Below are 25,462 nucleotides of genomic sequence, written 5' to 3'. Positions count from 1 at the left end.
AATCTGCTACAGAAATTTGTCTATTAAACCATGACTATGATTAAGATGGTTATGCAAGTTAAAACAGCATAATAGCAAAAACTTTCACAGGAGTTTAATTGTCGTAATGACAGATTATGCAAGGATTATGCACATTTCCTTGTTTACATTAAACATCATGCAGATTTTAAAAAAATCAAAATATAAGACAGGATTTAAATGACTTTTTAAAAAAAATGTACAAACTCTAGCAAGATTCAACAGATGGCTTAGGTGGGACAACAAAAAGAATGAAGGGCTGAGGCTGAATGGCAAAAATTCCCATTCAAATTTGTAGGAGTAAGGAGTGCAGGTGCAGGCTAGAATAAAGATTATTTCCCTCCCTCCTCTGTTACTAGTGGTGGGGAAAAGAAAGATTGTGATTTCCATCCTGTTTCTACTCCATTCACTATTCCATTCTATGGGGATTTCCATATTACCTTGCAACAACTCATCACAATGCAGGGGCCTGTACTTCCCGTGAACTTTAATGATATCTGGAAAGCTATTAGAACACACTCAAGAAAGGGCCATTGATGGATATCTGTAAAGGATTTTTCTCAGCAAACATCCAGAACAAAGTCTGGCCATTAGGCAAGCGTTATCAAAGTAGTAGAGCCAAGATGTATTTATTCTTCTTAAAGTAAATGAGCCAAGATGTTCAAGTTAACTGAACAGGGGCAGACAAGTATCTATCTGATATGGTAAAAGATCTCTCTAGACAGCAGGTAATTTTTTTTTAAAAAATAAACCAACATTTACACATTAGTAACATCCGGGCCTTAAAGACTGTTTCATCATTTACAACCAGGGCCGGCTCCAGGCACCAGCGCAGCAAGCAGGTGCTTGGGGCGGCCAACGCAAAGGGGCGGCACGTCCGGGTCTTCGGCGGCAATTCGGCGGCGGATCCCTCGGTCTCTCTCGGAGGGAAGGACCTGCCGCCAAATTGCCGCCAAAGAATGAAGCAGCGGCGGCTCTACCGATCGCAGCTTTTTTTTTTTTTTCTGCTACTTGGGGCGGCAAAAACGCTGGAGCCGGCCCTGTTTACAGCTGTGCAATCACCTTTCATGGCCCCCTTAAACATACAGTAGTGACACAAGGCAAGTTTCCATTTTGCATTACGCACCCAAAACAAATTAAGTTATTAACTGAATTTTATTACGTTAAATACAAAGAACATGGAGAGTTTGTTACCATTATAGAGATTTTAAATAATTGCTGTTTCTGTTTTTATAGAGGCTATTAAGGCAAGCTGTATATCAAATATGGATATATTTTTAATTTGATTATACCATTACCCGAATACTATACGTATGCATTTAAGTTTAAAACTCAACTCAACCTTAACAATGGAGTTGTGATCAGTACCTCCACAATACATTACCCACGTTACTATAAATGATTATGCAAGCACCAATAAATGAAGTTGACATTGATAGCTACGTTGAAATTACCTGGGGCCTGACAGATATACTATTGCTTATGCTGAGTAGTACCTTACTCCATAAACAGACCACTAAAATCAAGAACTACTCAACATGAGTAAAACTCTTGATGATGTTGTAAACTGTGTATTGCCTCTGCAAGATTATATAGAAAAGAAATTATGTAATGTTAGGAATTCCTTTCTCTGCATTAATGTGAGTGTTTACTATTTTGGGCCCTGATCCTGCAAATACTTTCACACATGTTTCACTTTACACTCAGTCCAGAAAGTTAAGTATTCTTCAGGATGGGGATCTTGCTTATTAACTATTGTCAAGGACAATCATGCATACAAAGAATACTAAGTGAGATTCAACATAAAAGGCAACCCTTACATCACTTGCTAGGATTGTGGCTCCATTGAGGCCTCTGACAACATCTGCAAGCCCAAGCACAGAAGCAGTTTTAAGTGTCTTACTGTTCTATGCAAAGCAGCAAACATCCACTTCTACCATCCCACGCTCAGCCATTCAGGTCCTGAACTCCTTGACGGCTCACATGATTGCCTTTTCTTTTTGTAAGGCAGAACTGACCCTCTTCAGCATAAACTTCAAACTACATTACAAAATTTGGTATCACCCAAATGCTTGACTAATATGAACAGTTACTGCAAACAACTTGATATTTTTTAAATGACTGCTACAACCTTCTTAATATCAGAGAGGTAGTGAATTAATACCTACCTGTAATTTTTTGTAGCAATAGATGTATTCTCTTGGCAAAGTCCAATGTAAGATTTCCATATGTGGGCAAAAACTCACCTGGAAAATAAGCGTGGGCATTTTGTTCATCGCTGTGTTTCCAAGGTTTGAGGTTTATATACAGGAACATTTTTCTCACTGAGTGATGGGAACCCCTTGATCATATCAGCAGCTTTTTCTGCTATCATGATGGTTGGGGCATTCAAATTCCCACTGACCACACTGGGCATTATTGAGGCATCTACGACTCTCAGGTTTTCAACCCCAATTACTTTGGTCTGAGGATCAACCACAGCAGTGGTATCAGACGGCTGCCCCATTTTACAGGTACAAGAAGGATGATAAGCACTATCAGCCTTCTGTCTTATGAAAGCATCTATTTCTTTGTCAGACTGTACATGACTTCCTGGCTGAATTTCAGGACCACGGAATTTTTCAAAAGCTTTCTGAGCAAAAATTTCTCTGGATAACTTGACACACTGACGAAATTCCCACACATCTGTTTCTGTACAGAGAGGAAACAAAGAGACTGTAAATACACACACTGGTTAGAAATACTTCCCTGTGCATAATTCAAACAAACAAACAGCAGCATAATAGTGCTAGTACAGGACAGTGTGCTATACCAAGAAAAGGAAAAGGCAGCAAAATTAAAGGGGAAGGAAGCTTATATACAATTTAAAGGCTCTCAACTTGTTACTGAAAGAAAAAACAATGGGAACTTTTTTCCACTGTGGGCAAAATTGTCACTTGTCCTACACACTTGTACAGGAGAGTAGGATGAATATAAATGATACACAGGAATAAGGAGGTATGGGCTATGTGATCACCAGCTGAGTGGGGGAGGCCAGCAAGGTGTGTGGTGGCCTTTACTCCCCCTCTTGCACAGGTGGGTGTAGGGTGAACTGGAAGGGGCAGGGAACAGGCAGCCGCTTGACTGCACCCCACTTAGACTGGAAGCTTTTTGTGGCAGGGACGGTCTTTTTGTTCAGTGTTTGTACAGCACCTAGCAAAATAGCATTCTGGTCATTAACTGGGGCACTGCTGAGATATCACAACATAAATAGTAATAATAATACCAATGTGCCAACCAGCACAGTTGAGATGGTGTCAAGAGGGGAGTAATTTGCTAGTGATATGGGCAGGTAATAGATCACTTCTCCTTGGAGCAAGGGGGAAGGAACTGAATGAGACCAACTCAATATAGATACCAGGCATTTACCCATTGACAAGTAGTTTGGTTCAATCACAGGATGGTCCCTTGGATCTGTACTTTTCAGCTTTAGCCAGCCCACACTTGTGCTCCTCATGGGTCCAACATGAACCTGCAATAACCCCAACACACTGCATGACAAAATTCCATCTAGACAGACTTCAGAGTCCAATGCAATTTTTAAAAACATGGAGTCTTCTTACAGATTACCCAAACATAAAATATAAAAAAGGGAGAATGAAAAGGGAGGCCACAATATGAACATTTTTTCTTGTTTTTTGGCTATACGCACAACACAGGAAATAAACTATTTATAATACAACAACAAGCAAATATTATTTCAGTTTAGCAGTAGCTGACAGTTCAGATGACCAAATTACTATCATCATGAAATAAAAACCAGCCAAAGAAAACAGATGTATATAGTGACAGTTTCACAGTATGAACTACAGGCTTTTGAATCTACATTACATATTGATACAACAAAAAGAGAAATTACTAAGGAGTTAAAGGGAAAACAAAATATTATAATATAGAATTTGATCATGTACTACTGATGACAATGACACAGAATCAGGTTCATAACCCCTAAAAAACTTATTGCGTATTTTTCCAAAGATAAAGAGTAAAATTATTCTGGCACCAGCAACAAAGAAAATGTAGGCAATTAAGTCACATCTTTTACACAATACTGAACAATCTGCAACTTGATCACTGTACTAGTATTAATGTTTCCAATAAACTGTAAATCTCCTTGCTAATTCAGGACATTGCTAATTTGTGTCCTTGAACCACTGACCTGGTAAGCTTCCAGCTTGGAAGCAACACGTCCATGATCAATCACCTGAGAAGGAAGAAAATGGAACTGAATGTCTGGATGAGGAACATCTGGCCGACTTCTAATAAACCCACCAGATTCTAAGTGGGCAGTAGCTCCATCTCCTAGAGATTGAGAAAGAAAGAAAGAAAGAAAGAAAGAAAAATTCTAAAATATTCGAAAGGTAAGAAATATGTGTATTTTTAAAATCCTTGTTTCTGAACCATTTCTCTATGCCCCATACACCTTTCCACTTGTGCAATGCACATAATTATGTCAATCAAAGACAGTGAAACTGTGAGGGGTGCAAATCCATACGCAATTAACTTATAACTTGTGCAATGTACATTATTTTCATCATGTTGATCACTAAATAAATGTAAAATGTGTTTGACTTCAAAAAAATCCCAAGGTGTCTCCAGCTTCCTAAATATTCTGCATTTACTTTGGGGTAGAATGGGATGTTACAATTTGCTTAATATGAAGGGCAGTGCACTGTTGCAATGCTTCTGAAGCAGCTTAGGTGGGAAATTGTCACTGGGAGTGCCCGCTGGTTGAGGGAGAGAATAAGCTGTGGCAGCTAGATACCCAGTGCAGTGCATGCTCCCAGATGCACCAGGTGCCTAGAGGGGGTAGAGCAAAGGCTCTGCCCGCTCCCTGCCCCCTGACACCCACTTGCAGACCCTGCTTCCCCTCCACGCTGCTGTACAGCACCTCTTTAAACCTCTGTGCCACCCCACTAGATCAGTGGTTCTGAAAGCCGGTCCACCACTTGTTCAGGGAAAGCCCCTACCGGGTCGGGCCGGTTTGTTTACCTGCCGCGTCTGCAGGTTCAGCCGATCGTGGTTCCCACTGGCCGTGGTTCGCCGCTCCAAGCCAATAGGGGCTGCGGGGCGCGGTGTGGGCCGAGGGATGTGCTGGCCGCCCTTCCCGCAGCCCCTATTGGCCTGGAGCGGCGAACCGCGGCCAGTGGGAGCCGTGATCGGCCGAACCTGCGGATGCGGCAGGTAAAGAAACCAGCCCGACCCGCTAGGGGCTTTCCCTGAACAAGCGGCGGACCGGCTTTCAGAACCACTGCACTAGATGAGTCACAATCCATCCTTTTAAAAATAGTTACTTGCTAAGTAATAAAAAGTCATATGTATGCAATAGCACAAGACATACTGGGCCAAATGCTTTGCTGTGACACCATGCTAAGACAGTGAAACTGCATGCGGGGGGTAGTTTAGCACCGAAATTGGCTTATTTGTTTTACTTGCTAAGAAGAATCTTTACAATTCATCCTTGAAAATGCAATTTGGGGACTGGACTATTATAAGACAGGAGAATGCATTATTTCTGGACAAGTACAAGTAAGTTTGAAGAGTTCTGGACAATGCAATGAGATAACTACCTTTTATGGAGTTACACCAAGGATGAATTTGGTTCAGTGTATTTGTTTTCTAGACAGTGTCTTAATACAGTGGTTTTCAAAGCCAGTCCGCCGCTTGTTCAGGGAAAGCTCCCACTGGCCACGGTTCGCCGCTCCAGGCCAATGGGGGCTGCGGGAAGCGGCACGGGCCGAGGGATGTGCTGGCCGCGGCTTCCCGCAGCCCCCATTGGTCTGGAGCAGCGAACCGCGGCCAGTGGGAGCCGCGATCGGCCAAACCTGCGGATGCGGCAGGTAAACAAACCAGCCTGGCCCACCAGGTTGCTTACCCTGAACAAGCGGCGGACCGGCTTTGAGAACCACTGTCTTAATACATCATTTTCTGATTTCACTTTTTACAGTAGCTTTTCTCAGTGGCCCACAGATTTAAGTATGGAACATAACCCAAAATGAAAGTTAGGCATAAATGCAAACATTTAGCAACATGCAAACATTCCCTGCCTGAACTTAAGGGCAGGAAAATAAATGCTACAAAAAAAGTGCATCTCAACCTCATTTGTTACAATAAACATTACATTTGTTAAAATAAATTCTAATTTGGAAAAAACAAAGCAGTTTAAAGCTAAGGAAACTGCACAGTCTGCCCCCCATTTGAACTCATTTTTTAAAATCTCCAGTTGCTGCAGAATTGGTGGTAATAAAGCTTCATCGGAAAGACACTTTGGGATTCTGACATATATAATTCAGCTAAAAGCCAAATTTGGTAATCCTATAGAACTGAACAGTGGGACAGTTTCACATTTTTTTTCATACCTGTAAATTTCCAAAGCCATTCTAAACCAATCTTTGCCATGTTAACAGGCTTTTGTGCTTTGTAGAGAGTAATAGGTTTGGTGCACTTCTGCTGTATGTACACTTCTAAATGATCTTGAAGATTCTGGCCTACCCCTGATACAAAAAAACAAACAAAACCAAGAAGAAATTATATACTGGTAAACTGTAAATGTTATATACAAGCAGGTACATTTTCCTCTATAAACTACCCTGAATAGAAACTGAAATAACCTCTTACAAAGGCAGTGGTGTCAAACACCCTGGACCCTGGGCCTAGTCCAGCCCATTTGGGCATGCAGCAGACACCACCGATTTGGTTAAGTTAATGTACCCTGTCTACACACACTCACATCATATATCGTTTTATGATGTTTACTTTAAGATGAGATATAATGTGGAGCTGTCAAGTGGTGCCATTACCTCAGAAAGGGGGATAAACAATGACAGCATCAACACATTAAAATGACCACTTTGAAATATGTGCATTTGTTTCTGTTAGTTTAATGGCTATGTATTATTTCAAGACATACAACGGAATTTCTTTGTGACCTCCATGCATCACAAGAACAATCTAAAGCAGGGGTCGGCAACCTTTCAGAAGTGGTGTGCCGAGTCTTCATTTATTCACTCTAATTTAAGGTTTCGCGTGCCAGTAATACATTTTAACGTTTTTAGAAGGTCTCTTTCTATAAGTCTATACTATATAACTAAACTATTGTTGTATGTAAAGTAAATAAGGTTTTAAAAATGTTTAAGAAGCTTCATTTAAAATTAAATTAAAATGCAGAGCCCCTCCCCCCCCACCCCCCCGACTGGTGGCCAGGACCCGGGCAGTGTGAGTGCCAGTGAAAATCAGCTTGCGTGCTGCCTTCGGCACGCGTGCCGTAGGTTGCCTACCCCTGATCTACAGGGTAAAACAAAGTCTAATAATTTGTAGAGATATCATTGAAATGTAGTAACGCTGGTGACACTTCTAGTCAACATTATCATCATCTTGTTCATCATTATGATCTCTGTCGAGAGTGTGTGGGTGACCACTGTCTTCACTGCCTTGGCAGGTACACAGTTCTATGCAGGGAAGATTGTTCTAACTACAGACACAGTTGATTCTTCTGTGATCCCTACTGATACAGGCTCAAATAAGGTCTTCTAGAAACTCAGATGCCATTGTCCCTTGAAGAATCCAGGAAGTAGTTCATCATCCACATTTTTCCATCCATGTTGCAATGGTGATCCAGTATCTGGTTTACCTATCTGCAAAGACATGCAAATCTTTGTTTGCCAAGTTGCTCTTTTGACATGATCTTTCTCGCTCTCGTCATACAGCAGTGCTACCAACTTCCTTGCTGCAGAAATTACAACTTGTCCATCACTTTATCCTGATTTGGCAGGATCTCTGAACCTTTGTTTTGACATTAAACACAGATTTTTTTCCTCAATATCAAACAGGAATGACACGCAGTCACATCCTGTTAATACGTATACAGCAAGAAGTATGTTGCAGAAGTCAGGAGTGAGTGCATCATAAATTGCATACACAGTTATGAAGCAACACTTGTCAGTTGTGTTGGTAATGTTGCCTGTTTCAATCCACATTATCTATAGGTTCCATTTTCTGAAAGTAGTGAACAGCAAGTACCAAAACATCTATATTAAGTGACCTATTCCTATAGTTCCTTTGACACCAAGAGACCCAAAAGTTATATTGGCACATACAGCTTCCTCTTGAGTACTGTACAAGTCTTGGGCTTCTTCAGCACCTTCACTTCTGCTGATGATGATGGACTTTCCTACTTCAGCCTCAGCAAGAAGGAGTATTTGTGTTGGGTGTGCTCCTACACCCTCAGGTTCACTTTGAACCATATATTCACAGAGGAATTTTACAAATGAATGCTTGTTGGATGCCACGTTTAGAAACTTCTTCCATGGAGGCACAGACATCCACCAATCACCTGGTATTTCTTGCATCCAACGTTGGATCCTGTCTGGCACTGTTTTTCTGCAGTTTTCACAGAGTTACTGTTGTCATTATCTGTCAAAGACTTCGATTACAGAATTAGCTTTGTCAAATCCTTTTAGGACCTGCCTCAGGTACTCAGCAGCCAATTCACTGAAAGTGTGGAATTTGTCTCCAGCCATCTTTTGTATGACCAGCCATGGCATCTCTGATATACCCTGTGGTTTCTTTGTCACATGTTATTAGCTCATGGATCCTTTCAGCTTGAGCTTCCCGCTGATGCCCTAATTCGGTGGTTCCCAAACTTGTTCTGCCACTTGTGCAGGGAAAGCCCCTGGTGGGCCGGGCCAGTTTGTTTACCTGCCGCGTCCGCAGGTTCGGCCGATCGTGGCTCCCAGTGGCCGTGGTTCGCTGCTCCAGGCCAATGGGAGCTGCTGGAAGCGGCACGGGCCGAGGGATGTACTGGCCGCTGCTTCCAGCAGCTCCCATTGGCCTGGAGCGGTGAACCGCGCCCAGTGGGAGCAACAATCAGCCCGGCCTGCCAGGGGCTTTCCCTGGACAAGCGGCGGAACAAATTTGGGAACCACTGCCCTAACTCAACTTTGTCTGTTCTTCTCATTGTTCCATCAGCATGCAAGAGGAACATAGGCACAGGTCCTAGTTGGTGACTAAGAACAGTTGCCATTGAAACAGCATCTTTGCATCTTGCTAAGGACAGGGCTCTGCAGAAAATAATTTCTGGACTGATAGCTGCTGTGATAATCCCTCCCTGGGCAGGCTTAAATTTAGTCTTCTTGATCATGTCAACAAATGTTTGGTGCCAGATTTCTTGACTGGGCTAATGAAGTTACGTATCCAATCAGAATCAAGTGCACCTCTCACAAATCTCTCAATTTGATCTTCACCAACATCTGCTATTTTCAGTAGAGACTCTTGTACATCTGATGGTACATGGAATCCATTAGATATGGTGATAATCATCTCTGGATGTGACTCAGGGTCAAATGGGTTTGTCATATTGCTGATGACATGGTTGGTAAGAGCTGTAAAATGCTTTTCATTCCTTTTCAGTGCAAAGGCAAGGACTTGTTTGTGAAATTAGTCTTCACTACTTCTCGTTAGGCCACTTCTTTCTCTCATAGCTTTTGCATATTCACTCCGGACATGTCATGGGTGTGTCCATCTGACAAGGGCTGGCTTCTTTCTTGTCAGTATTACAATCCCACTACTGCCCTTTCAGTCTTTGAGGACAGTTTTCCCTGTTCCCATGTCACTCCAAATTCAACTGAAAAAAACAGAAGTCTGACATACAGCAAATTCCCCCCAGATTCAAAGGCAGTGTATACTACTTCAGGGAAATTTTAACATATCAAAAATGTAGCTTGATATCCATCTGGCATAGTTGTCTCTGTTTGCAGTAAAGAAGCATGACGTGCTGTGTCATGTGAAGTTTCCAATCATACACTCACTCTGCATAGACATTTAGATGTAGTGTCTACATAACCTGGTGAAAATGATCCCAGACCTTGAATGTAGGAGACTGGGCATACCCCCATATCTGAAAGTCCTTCAGTAGTGATAGCACATGCTGAATTACAGCACCAACAAGCTCTTTAATGACATGTTGTAAAGACTGTTGAGTCTTCAGACTCAGACACCTTTTGAGTGTGAGCCAACATTTACCAGACAAATGCTGGAACTACATGAATACCTCCTTCCTGCTCACACAATTTAACAAATGAATAAAGTTTCGGAGCACTCAGGGCCTCTAATGCTAGAGCCAAGCCATAGGGGTATGTCTATACCCTATGCAATTAAACACCCACTCCTGGCCCACGTCACCTGACTGGGCTCAGACTAAGGGGCTGTTTAATTGTGGTGCAGACATTCTGGCCTCTGGGACCTGACAAGGGGGGAGGGTGTCAGCTCCAGCCTGAGCCCGAACGTCTACACTACAATTAAACAGCCCCTTAGCCTGAGTCAGCTGATGCAGGCCAGCAGCAGGTTTTTCATTGCAGTGTAGACATACCGATAGAGAACAGCTGAATTGCCTAGCAGCAAGCATTTGATCTGCATTACAAGCAGCACACACATCAGTATCAACAAGAAGGTTTAGCAATCCTGTGTCTCCCCAAAATTTCATAATACATGCAATAAAACAGCACAGGGTGTGAAAACCATCCAGGTGAATCACATTGATACCAAGTTCATTTGGAGAGTCCATTTCACTTGCTGAGCTACAGCATACAGCTGCTGATCCATGATGAACGGAAGGCTGCTGTCCTACAGTTGCTGACATTTCAGCATAGTAGTATAGACTGTGGCCATGTCAGCTGGTTTGGCATCCATAATAGGTGACTATGCAACTGCTGGGTAGGTTCTCTTCTTTGTTGCAAGCTTGTGGTTGAAACCAGTCCAAAATGGAATCACCTGAATGAGAACAATATTAGCGTCACTTGGTATTGGTAGGACATCACAAGATAAAGTTTTAAAAGACACCAGGAGAGAATTCAGACAGCGTTCATTGTAGGTGATAGGCGTTTATTTTCTCAAGTACTTTTTCATGGTAAATGAATTCGGGACTGTGATGAAGCGGAGAAACTACCCGCCAGCACGGCAGGAGTTAAAGAGAGCTGTTGGGCCCAGCTAGCCCTGCCCCATTATACCTGCAGCCAATGCAGGCCTGGAGGAAGGAGAAAAGGTGAGAGCCTGGCTCAGTTCAGTGCTGACTAGCAAAGAGGTAAGAGTTAACTGCCACCCTACCTGAGAGGAAAGGTTACTAGCCTGCCAGCCAAGGCAGTCACCAGGGAGTAAATACTGTCTCCCTGGATGAGGGAGACTGTGGAGGAGACGTAGGAACCTCTGGCAACTGAGCTGACTGAAGTACAGAGACACTGTGGGGGTTGTCCTCCCCAAAAGAGCCTGGGACTATGGCAGGGCACCACGCGAGGTCCACAAAGGGGTGCTACTGGAGGCAAGCCACCCCAGTGTATTGGACTACGAGGCCCATGCTCCAAACTGAAGGGATAGTGGTAGGAAGTAGCCCAGGGCAGTGGTTTAGACCCCCTACTAGGAGGCCCCTATTCAGGGGTTGTTATTTGGTAGCTTTGATCAATAAACACAATTAAGGTATTGAAGTTAACTTACACAGTACAAAATGTTGTCATAGTCATGTTACAGTGTTTCTGGAACTGTGTAAAAAATGACATTTTCTCATTGTGGGTATCATTGTTTCACCTCATCTACAGGCTTACGGCACCAGTTGGCAGCTCCACATCATACTTCATCTAAATGTACATAAAATAAGCTTTCAAAGTACATACAATGTGGGTAGGTATAGGGGGGGGCACATTAAATTCCAAAAAATATGGCTCTTTTTGGAGAATTGCCACATGCTTAATTTAAGGTATTTATTCAGGCCATATGCCAGATTGTGCAGAATGCAAGGAAAAACTCCCTACGTTATTCCTCATGGTGTGTTGACTCTTAAACCTAACAATAATAATTTGAATAAGATTTTCAAATAATTTAGGTATGCAATTGTGTGTTTAATTTGCTTGAGCACACACAGGAAAATGGAGCATGCAAGTAGTCATATAAACAAATGGCAGAAATAGTTCTGGTCCTAAAAGTGGTAGGCATAATTTCTGAATGCAATGATAACTTTTAGCTAGAAAAGTTTAATTACTACATAAGGTCCATGTTCTACCCTACATCTTTATATAAAACTCTCATTACTATCAGTAGGCAATCTGCTGTGGATCAAAGAGAATGTATAGCTCTAATTTAAAAATTATCAGTGATACACACCGCTTCTTTGCTTTAAAATAAGTTATCTACGGGCATAGGTTCAGAAAGGAATGGATATTGGACACCATTACATGGAGAGGTGCAGTGTATAAAAGAGGTTTTTCTAACTTCCATTAAAGTCAATGGGAGTCTTTCCATTGACTATAATGTTAGTTGGTTTGGGTCCATAGAGCCTGATCTAAAGGCCACTGAAGTTAATGGGAGTCATTCCAATGACTTCAATGGGCTCTGGATCAGACCCTGGGGGAGTTGAAAGATAAAACCAATAAAAAGATTACCAGGAAGGTGACAAACAACAGGGATCCCTAATTTTTTGAGGTCATCTGCATTTCCAACCCCAGACAACATAAGCAGCTGTGGGGAATTTATGGCACCTCCACTTAAAATCACTTCCTCACTGGCAAGAGCCTGAAAATTAAAAATAAATTTTAAAGAAGATTATTACAGGTTTGATTTTAGACCACAACCAATATTTCCAAGAGCTTTTTTTTTTTTTTTTTTTTTTAAAGATACTCTATTTCTTTGGAATCATACCAGCATCCATCTTTATTATTCCAGATGTTTTGCTCACCTTGCTTGGTATAAGTTTCTGTGGACAGAAATAACTAAGATGTCACACTGGAACACAGTGTGAACTGAACGAAGTTTTGTAATCTATTAAGACTGTAGGGTACACAAGCATTCAATTTATCAAATAACATGATTGGCAGTACACTTGCGCTGTTCTTTCCAGAACAGAGATCTACAGTAACTGCAAGCAAGGAAACAGCCAGAGCCTGTTCCATTTTCACTGATTAAATTAATAAATTAAAAATCCTGAAAAAGACTTTACACTCTGAGGCATTCTGTAATATGTTAGCTCAACAAAGTCTCTCTTCAAGCATTGTCACATCCTCAGTCCAGCTGGTTTCACAGCCCTTGTGGTCTCATGGATTCCCCACTCCCCCTGCCCCACGTAGCTATGTGCTATAGCAGGGAGCTCCTATAAGCATGTGTACGTACATTCTGTTTATATGGCAGTTTTTTCATTAAACAGCCTAAAGAATGTGCATCTCTCAGCTGGTTACCTCTTATGCTGCTAACCATTAACTGAGGTCCTCCGAGGTTAACCTGTTTATCTCATCAGTACCTAGTGGGTGGACATTCATTATCTAACATCTTCAGCATCTGCGCTGTGACTCTTTCCACCCATTAACTTCATGGATGATATTCATTTGTTTTCTCTTGCTCTCAGTTGTCAAATTAGCACTGCAGATTTAGGGCAAAATCCTGCCCTGTCTCATGACGGGTTGGAGAAAAGGGTGCAGGTTGCTCTTCCTTTCCTCATCTCCATCACATCCAGTCAGCAGCTAGACAGAACTCCGAGTCCGGTTTATCACTCTGCCATGAAGACATTGTTAGACAGGGGAGCCGTGAATGTGTCCAACAGGAAACCATGTCTCCAAGGGGACTGATCTCCAGGCAAGGTTAGAAATTCTGCCTTTGGCAGCAGGTGCTTAGGGGGAGGTCAGTCTGTTTAAAAGACCATTAAGGTTTGCTACTGAGCACATTTCTCCCCAGGACCCCTGAAATCATCCTGCCTTATATTCAGGAGCGCCGCCAGCTTTTCTGCTGCCCTAGGCGGTGGAAAGTCCCGCCCCGAAATGCTGCCCCCCACAGAGGCGGCGGAAGGTCCCGCTGCCGAAATACCACCGCAGTCGCCACCCCCAAATTGTAGTGCCCTAGGCAACCGCCTAGGTCACCTAATGGGTTGCACCGGCCCTGCTTATATTAACAAAATGGCTCAGGAACTCTCCACATGTCCAGCACTCTCCATTATAAGGTTCAGAATAGGAAGAGCAGAATTTTGCCCTTAGATATTTGAGATCTTAGGGCCAGAGAAAGTGCTATAAACATTGGGGAAGATGGTTGATAACATCTTAAATAAATTCAAACTTTTGCATAGTGGGGAGGTTAGGAAAGAAATATTCAAGAAACTTAAAAGTGACTAGATTACATGAAATACATGTAAAGGGACAAACAGGAGTGTATTCACATAGGGAAGAAGAAACAAAGACCATTTAAATCTGATACAAATCCTAAAGCTACTACTACTCCTTGTTTGAGCTACAGAATGTTGTAAAATTAACACTGCACTGGTGCTCAATGTACTGTAATACATCTCATCTAGCATCACTGAGCATACATTGAGCAACTGGCAAGTGATGCAACTTTGAACATCCTTTCATCACTTTCATAACTTGCAAAGCAAATGCCATGAAAGAGTTCAAGAAGGCAGCTCTTGTATTGCTCATCTGCAGACACTAGAATTTAAGCCCAGTGTTTACTTTTGTAGAATTTAAGACTCTACAGTGCGTCTCCACTTTAATTTTAGCTGTGGCATTTTAAGCATGGTTCTGTAGTTCTCTAAAAATGACCAACTTGATTTTTCCTTCATATATACAGGGAATACCAGTATGCTAAGTACCATTTACTTTTACTGTTCCTATTTCCTTTCTGACTGATAGAACAAAACAAAACTTACAAAAAGTTTGATTTTTATTAATTGTTTTCACACTACTCATCTGATGTTACTGCTGGCACACCCAGTGGTGACATTTTGCTCCCCCTCGTATTTTTCTGCCCTGGACAAATGTCTAGTACGGTAGAAATAATAAACAAAACATTCAGGTTTATTGAAGTGGTTCGTAAAACAGCAGCTATGCAAAATCTCTAAGGTGCATTGCACAATGTACACAAAAATAGTTCCAGAGAATCATCTGTGAGTCACTGTGTAATGAAGTACGTGTTCACATTTTTGTTTCCTAATGAAAATGAGGCTTGTTTCAAATCACACTGTTTCCAAATGAGTACTCTTATCTCTGCTCTAGGTCATGGGTTCAAATCATCTCCGGACTTGAGTATATACCCAATGCAACCCTGCTGCATAAACATTCATAGCTCATAATTCACGTTGTATATAGTCATGTAGTGCATTTAAAGATGACCTCAGAGGAAAAACAATCAAGTTGGTCCCTTATATATGTACACACACATATATAGTTTGATATATAAAAAAAGTCTGAAAGCATTCCCAACCCCCTTAAATATTCTTTGTTTGCTTGATTTTTTTTACCTAAAAAATACTAGGACTATCAAGGACATCTTCTTTGTTTTTGCTGCAGGACTTCTTAAATGACTGGGAGCTTTCTTAAGGCCATATCCAATGTCCATTAAAATCAATGGGGATATTTTGGACTTTAATGTGCTTTGGATCAGGCCCTAAATCTTCACTTAAAAGGGAAGACCGAGGAAACGTCAACAATCAAATAGTTTTCCCTAACTGTTTGATTTCAATAGTTGTTAACTAAAAACAAATATAACACAGAATTTTAAATAGTCTATAAAAATCATTTCTCTTCTCAATCAGGCTTCTTTGCATAATTTCTCTGATGTCAGAAAACTATTAGTTCTCCTGTCATCCTTAGAATCGCCCAGAAAAAAACAGGGGAGATGACTTGAATTTCTAATGTTAAAAAAGCAGTGGTGGGGGGGAGAAACTGTGGTGTCTTTTTTATGTATCATAAAGCAAGAAAGGATAGTATCATATTTCTTTGCCTTTAGCAGGTCACCTTTACTCTTGCAAGCTTTTACTTTTAATGAAATCAAGCTGAAAGTTAAATTTTGAAACTGTCATACAGATCCCAATTTAGTTTTCCCAAAAGCGTGCATTTTTCTAGAGCCCTTGCACTTGAATTAGAAATGGCAGAAAATAAAAACCAGTCACTGTGGTAGAATGACAGAGGAATCAGAGCGCTCTCTTTCCAGGAGCATGTAAGAAAAGATATTGAATAAGACTTGTGTAGCTGAAGTTTTTAAAAGCACATTTGGCTCTAATTCATTAAAAAATATATAATAACTGAGCAGAGAGAGAGAAAACAATTTCTTGCACTTACTTAGATGGTGAACCAAGGCAGAGAGATTAAGTGATTTTTTCAAGGTCAGACAGGAAATCAGTGGCAGAGATGGGAATAGATTCCGGGTCTCCTGATACCCATCATTTGCTCAAGTAGCACACCAAATCGTATCAATATTTATACATGGTACACATGATGTTCCTGTATCTAGTACTTTATTTTCAGGGCCAAAACTAATAAAAGTACACTTGTCCTGTGCTATCGTTCTCATCACAACACCTTCTCTATAATAATGAAAGATTATGTTCATGTAAGTAAATTGCTCAGTAAAGTGACAGGCGCTGTTTCTGGCCAACTTCTCCTCTCAGAAACATATGGGGCTCCCATCAAAGTCAATGAGAATTCTGCAACTTTTGCCCTGCATTATTAATGGAAAGCATCATTCTAATTGGCTTAGAAAAGAATAGACATGTTCTGTGCTTTAGCAGATCAAAGAATAGTTTATTCATATTATCTTTTAACATTTAGCAGATGTTCAGTCACCCAACACTCTCTGCATATTGATTCCTGTGGGTATAATGAACTTCAGACGTTCGGGATGCTGGGGGAGCACTCAGGAATGATAAGATGGTTGTGGGGAAGCTGGATGAATTATTTGCATTGGTCTTCACGGTTGAGGATGTGGGGGAGATTCCCGGGCCTGAGCCATTCTTTTTGGGTGCTGGTCTGGGGAGCTGTCCCAGATTAAGGTGACATTGGCGGGGGTTTTGGAACAGGTTGATAGACTGAACAGTGGGTCAGCGGGGCCAGATGGTATTCGCCTGGGAGTTCTGGGGGAACTCGGGTGTGACATTGCAGGACTACTCACTGTTGTCTGTAGCCTATCATTTGGATCAGCATCTGTGCCAGGTGGCTGGAGGATAGTTAGTGTGATGCCGATTTTTGAAAGAGGTGACCCCGGCAGTTGCAGGCCGGTGGGCCTGACTTCAGTGCCGGGCAAGCTGGTTGAAGCTATTGTGGAGAGCGGGATTGTCAGACACATGGATGAGCATGGTTTTTTGGGGAATAGTCAACATGGTTTTTGTGGGGAGAAATCATGCCTCACCAATCTACTAGAATTCTTTGAGGGGAGTCAACAGGCAGGGGAACAAGGGGATCCAGTGGATATAGTGTATTTGGATTTTCAGAGAGCCTTTGACAAGGAGCGTTGGGCAAAGTGGGCAGTCAAAGGAGGGGAGGGAGGGTTCTCTCTTGCATTGGTGAGTGGTTGGAGAATGGGAAGCGAGGGGTAGGAATGGATGGTCGGTTTTCGGGATGGAGAGAGTTAAATAGTGGTGTCCCCCAGGGATCTGTACTGGGCCCAGGCCTGTTTAACATATTCATAAATGATCTGGAAGGAGGGGTGGAAGGTAGAGTGTTGGAGTTTGCAGATGATGCAGAACTACTCAAGATAGTTGAGTTCCAGGCAGACTGCGAAGAGTTATGGAAGGATCTCTCAAAACTGGGTGACTGGGCAACAAAGTGGCAGATGAAGTTTGGTGTTGATAGGTGCGGGGTGATGCACATTGGAGAACGTGGTCCCAGCTGTACATATAGAATGATGGGGTCTGGGATGGCTGTTACCACTCAAGAAAGAGATCTTGGAGTCATTGTGGATAGTTTTCTGAAAACATCCACTCAATGCGCAGCGGCAGTCAAAAAAGCAAACAGAATGTTGGGAATCATTAAGAAAGGGATAGATAATAAGACAGAAAATATCATATTGCCTCTATATAAATCCATGGTACGCCCACATCTTGAATACTGCATGCAGATGTGGTCGCCCCATCTCAAAAAAGATATATTGGAATTGGAAAAGGTTCAGAAAAGGACAACAAAAATTATTAGGGGTATGGAACGGCTGCCGTATGAGAAGAGATTAATAAAACTGGGACTTTTCAGCTTGGAAGAGAGATGACTAAGGAGCATATGATAAAGGGTTATAAAATCATGACTGGTGTGGAGAAAGTAAATAAGGAAGTGTTATTTAGTCCTTCTCATAACACAAGAACTAGGGGTCACCAAATGAAATTAATAGGCAATAGATTTAAAACAAACAAAAGGAAGTATTTTTTCACACAATGCACAGTCAACCTGTGGAACTCCTTGCCAGAGGATGTTCATAGAATATCAGAGTTGGAAGGGACCACAGAAGGTCATCTAGTCCAACCCCCTGCTCAAAGCACTGAGCTATCCCTCAGGCCAAGACTATAACAGAGTTCAAAAAATAATTAGATAAATTCATGGAGGATAGATCCATCAATGGCTATTAGCCAGGATGGGCAGTGATGGTGTCCCTAGCCTCTGTTTGCCAGAAGCTGGGAATGGGCGACAGGGAATGGATCACTTGATGATTACCTGTTCTGTTCATTCCCTGTGGGGAACCTGGCATTGGCCACTGTTGGAAGACAGAATACTGGGCTAGATGGACCTTTGGTCTGACCCAGTATGGCCGTTCTTGTGTTCAGTGAACTCAAATTGTCAAGATTTATGCACTCCTCTCCTTTGGTGTATTATTATTACAACATTTCACATTTGTTATTAGAATTTTAAAATAATATCTGAATCCATCTCAGGCAATTACCTACTTACATATGTAATAATCAGGAGTAATATTCAAAAGGGAAGAGTAAGGGCTTGTCTACGTTGTGGGGTAATACGATCTATGGGGGAGTGATTTCTAAAGTGCACTAATGTGTTGTGTATTAATTGGTCTGTGTAGACCTTGCTGGTGTGCTTTAACATAGTGCTATCTGAAACAGCACTACATTAAAGCGCACTAAGGAACCTTTAGTATGCACCAGCAGGGTCTATGCAGACTAAATAATGCACAGTACATTAGTCCGCTTTAGAAATCATACCTCCTAGAGCACATTACCTCACTATGTAGATAAGCCCTCACTGAGAGTACTTCTTTTCTTATGAAAGGTACTGAACTGAAAGCCCCAGAAACTGAAGGTTTATCCATGGAAAAGCTAAGAAATAATGGCAGTTACTCATTGTTTTGCTAATATTCCTCGATCCTGACCTAATGTCAAAGGCCATTTTAGTCCTGACTCCCATTCCATTCTTGGCTTATGTGCTGAGACTGCCAGCGCATGTCCCCCTGGTTGTGACGGTTTCTGTGATGTGGATGCCTGTTCAGTGGAAGTTGGAGTGAAATTACAAACCCATTTCATATAGGCCATCAAATAGCAATAAAACAGTTAGGGTATGTCTATTCCGCAGCTGGGAATGTGCCTTATAGTAGTTAGTCATTACTAGCTGTCATAACTATAAAGGGAAGGGTAACAGCTCTCCTGTGTACAGTACTATAAAATCCCTCCTGGCCAGAGACTCCAAAATCCTTTTACCTGTAAAGGGTTAAGAAGCTCGGGTAACCTGGCTGACACCTGACCCAAAGGACCAATAAGGGGACAAGATACTTTCAAATCTTGGGGGGGGGAAGGCTTTGGTTTGTGCTCTTTGTTTTGGGGGTTGTTCGCTCTTGGGACTGAGAGGGACCAGACATCCATCCAGGTTCTCCCTATCTTTCTAAACAAGTCTCTCATATTTCAAACTTGTAAGTAAACAGCCAGGCAAGGCGTGTTAGTTTTCCTTTGTTTTCTCAACTTGTAAATGTACCTTTTACTAGAGTGTTTATCTCTGTTCGCTGTACTTTGAACCTGAGGCTAGAGGGGAGGGGTCCTCTGAGCTCTTTAAGTTTGATTACCCTGTAAAGTTATTTTCCATACTGATTTTACAGAGATGATTTTTACCTTTTTCTTTAATTAAAAGCCTTCTTTTTAAGAACCTGATTGATTTTTCCTTGTTTTAGATCCAAGGGGGTTGGATCTGTATTCACCAGGAGTTGGTGGAAGGAAGGAGGGGGGATGGTTAATTTCTCCTTGTTTTAAGATCCAAGGGGGTTGGAACTGTATTCACCAGGAGTTGGTGGAAGGAAGGAGGGGGGATGGTTAATTTCTCCTTGTTTTAAGATCCAAGGGGTTTGGATCTGTATTCACCAGGGAATTGGTGAAGGTCTCTCAAGGCTACCCAGGGAAGGGAATCAGCTTTGGGATGGTGGCAGCGGACCAGATCTAAGCTGGTAGTTAAGCTTAGAAGTTTTCATGCAGGCCCCCACATTTGTACCCTAAAGTTCAAAGTGGGGAAGCAGCCTTGACACTAGCCTTAACTGGATTAAAAATGGCAACAAAGAATGACTCTATGTTCCATTATCTATCCCCTGAGCTATTCAGACTCTATAGAAGATACTCAGTTTTAACAGATTTTCCTAAATTGTTTTTCCAGCACATTAGTAATTCAGTACAATAGCCAACACACTGTAACTGTGCATGACTACTGAGTAGGTTCCAATTTCAAGCATAGCCTTTTCCTTTCTACACTCTCATCATCCATCCCCTCTTTCAGCATAGAGAATATACTGCTGTCTGAAATGATACAAAGGAAATATACCGGTATTTTCTAACATAACTATTTAACAAAGAATCATATTCTTGAAACAGATTAGTGTTTTTGAGCTACAGTATTACATCTGAAAAGTGGAATTTTTGTACAGAAAGGATGTGTCAGTCTTAGTTTCTATTTGTTGTTAAATAAGGCTAAGTTTTCTTTGATCCCATTCTTTCAGGAAGGGAAATAAAAATTCTTACCTTTTTCCTTTGCCCATTCTTGACATACTCAACCCCTATGGCTTTTGTCCCTTGAAACAAAATTTTCGTTACAAGTGTTCTATCTTCTGTGGACAAGTTTGGGCGTGTTATGGCAGGGTGAAGGTAAGCACTAGCTGTGCTCCATCTTTGACCTACAAAATATAGGTTTTTATTTAACATCTGCAAGCATCAAAATAGTTCATGCTCCTTCATTTTCAAGGCATTTTCTTGTCTTTCTTCCTATATAGAAATTATAGTTGGGTGCCACATTTACAGTTCAGAAGAAGCAGCTTTAAATTTAAGGACTAAAGGAATGAATGCAAACAGTTGATAGCAGCATTATGAAATCCTCTCTCCTTTCTAAAGGAAGACTTCTGTTCTGAAGTCAATGAAAATACTCCCATTGAATTCAATGGAAAATAGATTGACCCTTAAATACCATTTATAGGTTAGATACATACACTCCCAAAGTAACTCTTTAAAGTTTACCTCTGTGTATAGTCATATCCATCCAGCCAAATCCTTCTTGTTGGTAACCATTCATATCATCTGTGAAAGAATAGCCAGCCTGCTGGGCTGCGTCCAGGAATGCATGATGAAGAGGATGGTTCGTCTTTCCTCTTGACACATGCAATGGTCCATTCCCACCTCTGTACAGGTTAGGACCCAGCTCATGAGTCTGTGCCTTCTTAAAATAAGGCAAGCAAAATTCATAGTCCCATCCCACAGCACCTTCTCTATGCCAGCGATTGTAGTCTTCTGCGTGCCCCCGAATGTACACCATAGCATTGAGAGATGAGGAGCCACCCCACACTCTACCTCTGGGCCAGTACATAATTCGATTATCCATGTGCTTTTGTGGTGTTGTGTGGTAATTCCAATTATATTTTTCATCACAAAGATTATAGGTTAATGCAGCAGGCATATGAATCTTCCACATTAATCTTTTACTATCTAGAAGGGTGTCTTTAGGGCCTGCTTCCAAAAGTAAAACAGTACTAAGGGGGTCTTCAGTCAATCGGCTGCCTAATACACACCCTGCTGATCCAGCTCCAACTATGATGTAACTATAAGAGTCTGCATTTTCAGAACTAAGTTTAGAGAATGTACGTGAAGTTTTTAATTGTTGCCCACTATAGGCTAGTAAGCTTTTGAGTGTGGGTGTTTTAAATGGAAATCCTGTTACTTTGTGCATTTGACTGACAGAAAGACCATAACATTTTTTAACTCCTTTGATTAAATGAGACATCCTTTCCTATATGTGTCTTCTCCTTTTAAGAACTTCTTGTCCCATACAATGCAGTATCAAATATCTTGTCCTAGAACACAAAAAAATCTTAATTAAAAATGTATTAAGATGCATCTAGTTCAATCATAAAGGACTGCAACATGTGGCCTAAACTTTTGATGCATAAGTTTAAAGCAAAGCTGGCAATTCACATTAATTATATGGCTATCCAAAAAGACAACTGCAGTGCCAGCATGACAATAAACATTTATTTTATTGCAACATGCTGCTTTGTTATTCTTTATATGCAAGCAGTTTAATGCCAGTTTATTAGCATAGTTTTTTGCATTATATGCAGTCCACCTACATTTGTTAGTTTATTCATAATGCTTATCTGTTTTTATTAACATTTTTAAGAGGTAGCTAAGCATAACTACTCCCAGTTTGCCTAAGGGGGAACTGAGGCACAGAGAAGTGATTTGCTAAAGATCACACAGCTAGGCAATAGCTGAACCTAGAATGGAATCCAGGTGTCTTGATTCCCACTCTAGTGCCCAGTCCATGTAGATATATATGAATATAATGTAGCCCTAGTATTTAATAGGAGTCTGAAAACCATAGGAAGACTGGCCTGCTCTTGCAGATGTTACAGGACAGGCTGGAATAGCTACAGAGAGCAGGGGGTTTGGCAAGAAACAGCAGGCCACAATCTCCTTCGTTCACACCAGTTTTAGATCAATGTAATTCCATTATTCCCAGTACAGTATTACTAATCCCAAGTGTTCAAAAGTCATGAAAATAATAAAATTGTAGGTGTTTTTTCTTTGCCTAATCACATGCCTCCATCGTCTGGGAATTTAAGAAAAACACTAAATATTGAGAGACTCATGATAAAGAGTGTGAGTCAGCAAAACTGTACATCAGATTTACACCAATGTAAAGGAGGAGAATTATGCTTATTATAGCTGCTGTTAGGTCAGCCAAGGGTCTTGTGCTATGTATAATTTACAGGTATAACAGTGAAACCTGTTTTCAACTGCCAAAGATACTAACAGTCCATAGCTTTTTGAGATAGATTTTCTAATAGAGTTGGATTGGAACTGTGTGTAGTATATTTGAGGAGACTTTATGTCAGTCTCTTAAGACAGGAGGTTTGTAACAGAATGCTGACATGTAATTACAGATATGGCCAGTACATGTTACAGGAGTAAATCCCTGGAGAATGGAAGATTCTGAGAGTTGTGGTCTCCAGGCAGGATACATGATGGAGATAGGTCAGCTGATCAGACATGTGACTGCCTGCTGGAGACTATTTAAAAGAATGCAGGTGAGTCACCTTGAGAAAGATGAGGATTGGGGGTAAGCTCGTTGAAGCAGGTGGCCTGGAGTAGCTACAAAGGGGAAAAGGGTATGTTTTGTCCCAACCTAACTTGTAGAAAGTGGAACAGGCCTCTGCTATCCAGTGTTTTGTATTACTCTGACCTCTTTTACATCTTCTGTTTATTAATAAAACTGGCCTTGAGGAAAGAGGCATGAAACTGAAATTAACAGTTTCGGCTTTATTTTGACTACCCTGGCTGGTGAATCTCATCTCCATCCCCAGTTGATATGTGTAATTAGGGTAGTCTCTAACACATGTTTGTAAGGAGTCTCCAGTAATGGGTGACCAAAGAGAAGCCAGGGAAGAATTAAACCTCTATTTCAAAACAGAGAATGCTACTTCCTGGGAAGCTAGAACCAGATGCAATCTTCCAGAACCATTTAGTTGTAGATCAGGGGTAGGCAACCTGTGGCACGTGTGCCAAAGGCAGCATGCGAGCTGATTTTCAGTGGCACTCACACTGCCCGGGTCCTGGCCACCGGTCCGGAGGGCTCTGCATTAATTTAATTTTAAATGAAGCTTCTTAAACATTTTAAAAACTTTATTTACTTTACCTACAACAATAGTTTAGTTATATATTATAGACTTATAGAAAGACACCTCCTAAAAATGTTAAAATGTGTTACTGACATGCAAAACCTTAAATTAGAGTGAATAAATGAAGACTCGGCCCACCACTTCTGAGAGGTGTAGATGATCATTGATGCTTCCTCAGCAACAGTACAAAAGGTGGAGCTTGAGATCTAACCCTAAAAAGGGAGAATCCAATTCAACACCTCAAAACCTGTGGAGAGTCTGGTTTCAGAGAATATAGTGCCCAACTGAAAGGGCTAAACAAATACCTCCTGAAAAACTAACTGCAGCTGATAACACACTATTCTTGTATAACCTGCTCTTGGATGCATAAGGGGTCAAATCATTTCCATACAACGAAGTTTCACTGTTATTCAAAACTCTAATATAAGCTATATGCCCATTAGCAGTGGGGAGTTTTTGTAGTAGGATTAAACCTGTTTTAAATAACTGCTCAAGGAACCAATACATATTTGTTACTAAGAGGTGGAGCAGAGTTGTACTCCTTTTCTCAGAGGATGCTTTTGGGCATAGACCCTCAGGCAAACTGGCTGAATACAAAGAATGATCTCTAGTACAGGTTTCACTGTTAGTTTAACAGAGTTTAAATTCACCTTACATTTCATGTTTTTGTTTGTTTGTTTTGAAATTAGACTGGTTTTCTTTTAGATACTGCAACTGCAAGTTTCTTAAACAAGGGATAATCACTGTTGGAAATCCCTGAGGAGAGAAAATGAACTATGATACCAGAAAGGTCAAGTTAGAAGTGAGATAGCAGTTTACAGACTGAGGCCAAGGCATTCAAATGAATCTGAGGGCCAGTGAGAACATGGGGAAAATCCCATGATTCTTAATCTAAATCCAGTGTATACAGTTCTCATTGCTTTCATCCTGTTAATCCCTCAAATAGAATGCTATACAAATTCCTAGTTCTGTTTGTGCATGTTTGGAGGGGATGACCCAAATCTCCTTATACCTGTACTGGACTATATAGGAGAGGCATACTGAGATCTTTATTATTGTTGAAAATAAATTCCTTTAATATTTTGCTAGGGTCAGAAGAAGGTTCTCAGTGGTAATTATGTAAAGTTCACGCACTTTCACTGAGGATTTGTTAGAACACAGATACTGTTTTACTGTGATTCATCTCTAAAGTATCATGGTTTAGTCTTCCTAAATATTTATCTTCACTCTTGCAATGCTTCCATTAATAGTAATATCTAGTGGTTATGACTTGCCTTTCTTTTTCCATTCCAACCTAAGGGTGAGACATTAAACACAGCTAAGTGAACATCTATGGAAACATTTTAGATAATTTTCTCTGCAACTTTGCTAGTAAAGGAAGTTAATTTGTTTAAGGACATATATGGCAGGATCCTTTCATTTAAAGTGTTTCTGCAGTATTTAAAAGCCTGTGTTCAAACCTACCCAGATGAGGGCCCATAAGCAAGTGACACATGCAATAGAGAAACCTTTTAATATAAAAACA

At 41.1% G+C, this 25,462-nt stretch overlaps 1 protein-coding gene across 2 annotated transcripts in view; it reads right to left on the bottom strand.

Annotated features, from left to right (window-relative positions):
• Positions 1-1,003: 1,003 nt before the first annotated feature.
• The window catches only part of CHDH (choline dehydrogenase), a 25,577-nt gene continuing 1,118 nt past the window's right edge, over positions 1,004-25,462 (bottom strand). For both annotated transcript variants that reach the window (XM_026650297.1, XM_026650298.1), the window contains exons 2-8: positions 21,281-22,110; positions 20,792-20,943; positions 12,483-12,612; positions 6,417-6,551; positions 4,217-4,359; positions 3,427-3,529; positions 1,004-2,709 (exon numbers count right to left, since the gene is read on the bottom strand). In XM_026650297.1, the coding sequence (XP_026506082.1) occupies positions 2,291-2,709; positions 3,427-3,529; positions 4,217-4,359; positions 6,417-6,551; positions 12,483-12,612; positions 20,792-20,943; positions 21,281-22,040 (1,842 nt within the window). In that variant the 5' untranslated portion in view covers positions 22,041-22,110 and the 3' untranslated portion in view covers positions 1,004-2,290. The remainder of the gene's footprint in view (positions 2,710-3,426; positions 3,530-4,216; positions 4,360-6,416; positions 6,552-12,482; positions 12,613-20,791; positions 20,944-21,280; positions 22,111-25,462) is intronic.

Source organism: Terrapene carolina, unplaced genomic scaffold (genome assembly GCF_002925995.2).
Source record: "Terrapene carolina triunguis isolate 2854851 unplaced genomic scaffold, T_m_triunguis-2.0 Scaffold89, whole genome shotgun sequence".
NCBI lineage: Eukaryota > Metazoa > Chordata > Testudines > Emydidae > Terrapene > Terrapene triunguis.
This window is presented reverse-complemented; position numbering and strand designations above follow the sequence as displayed.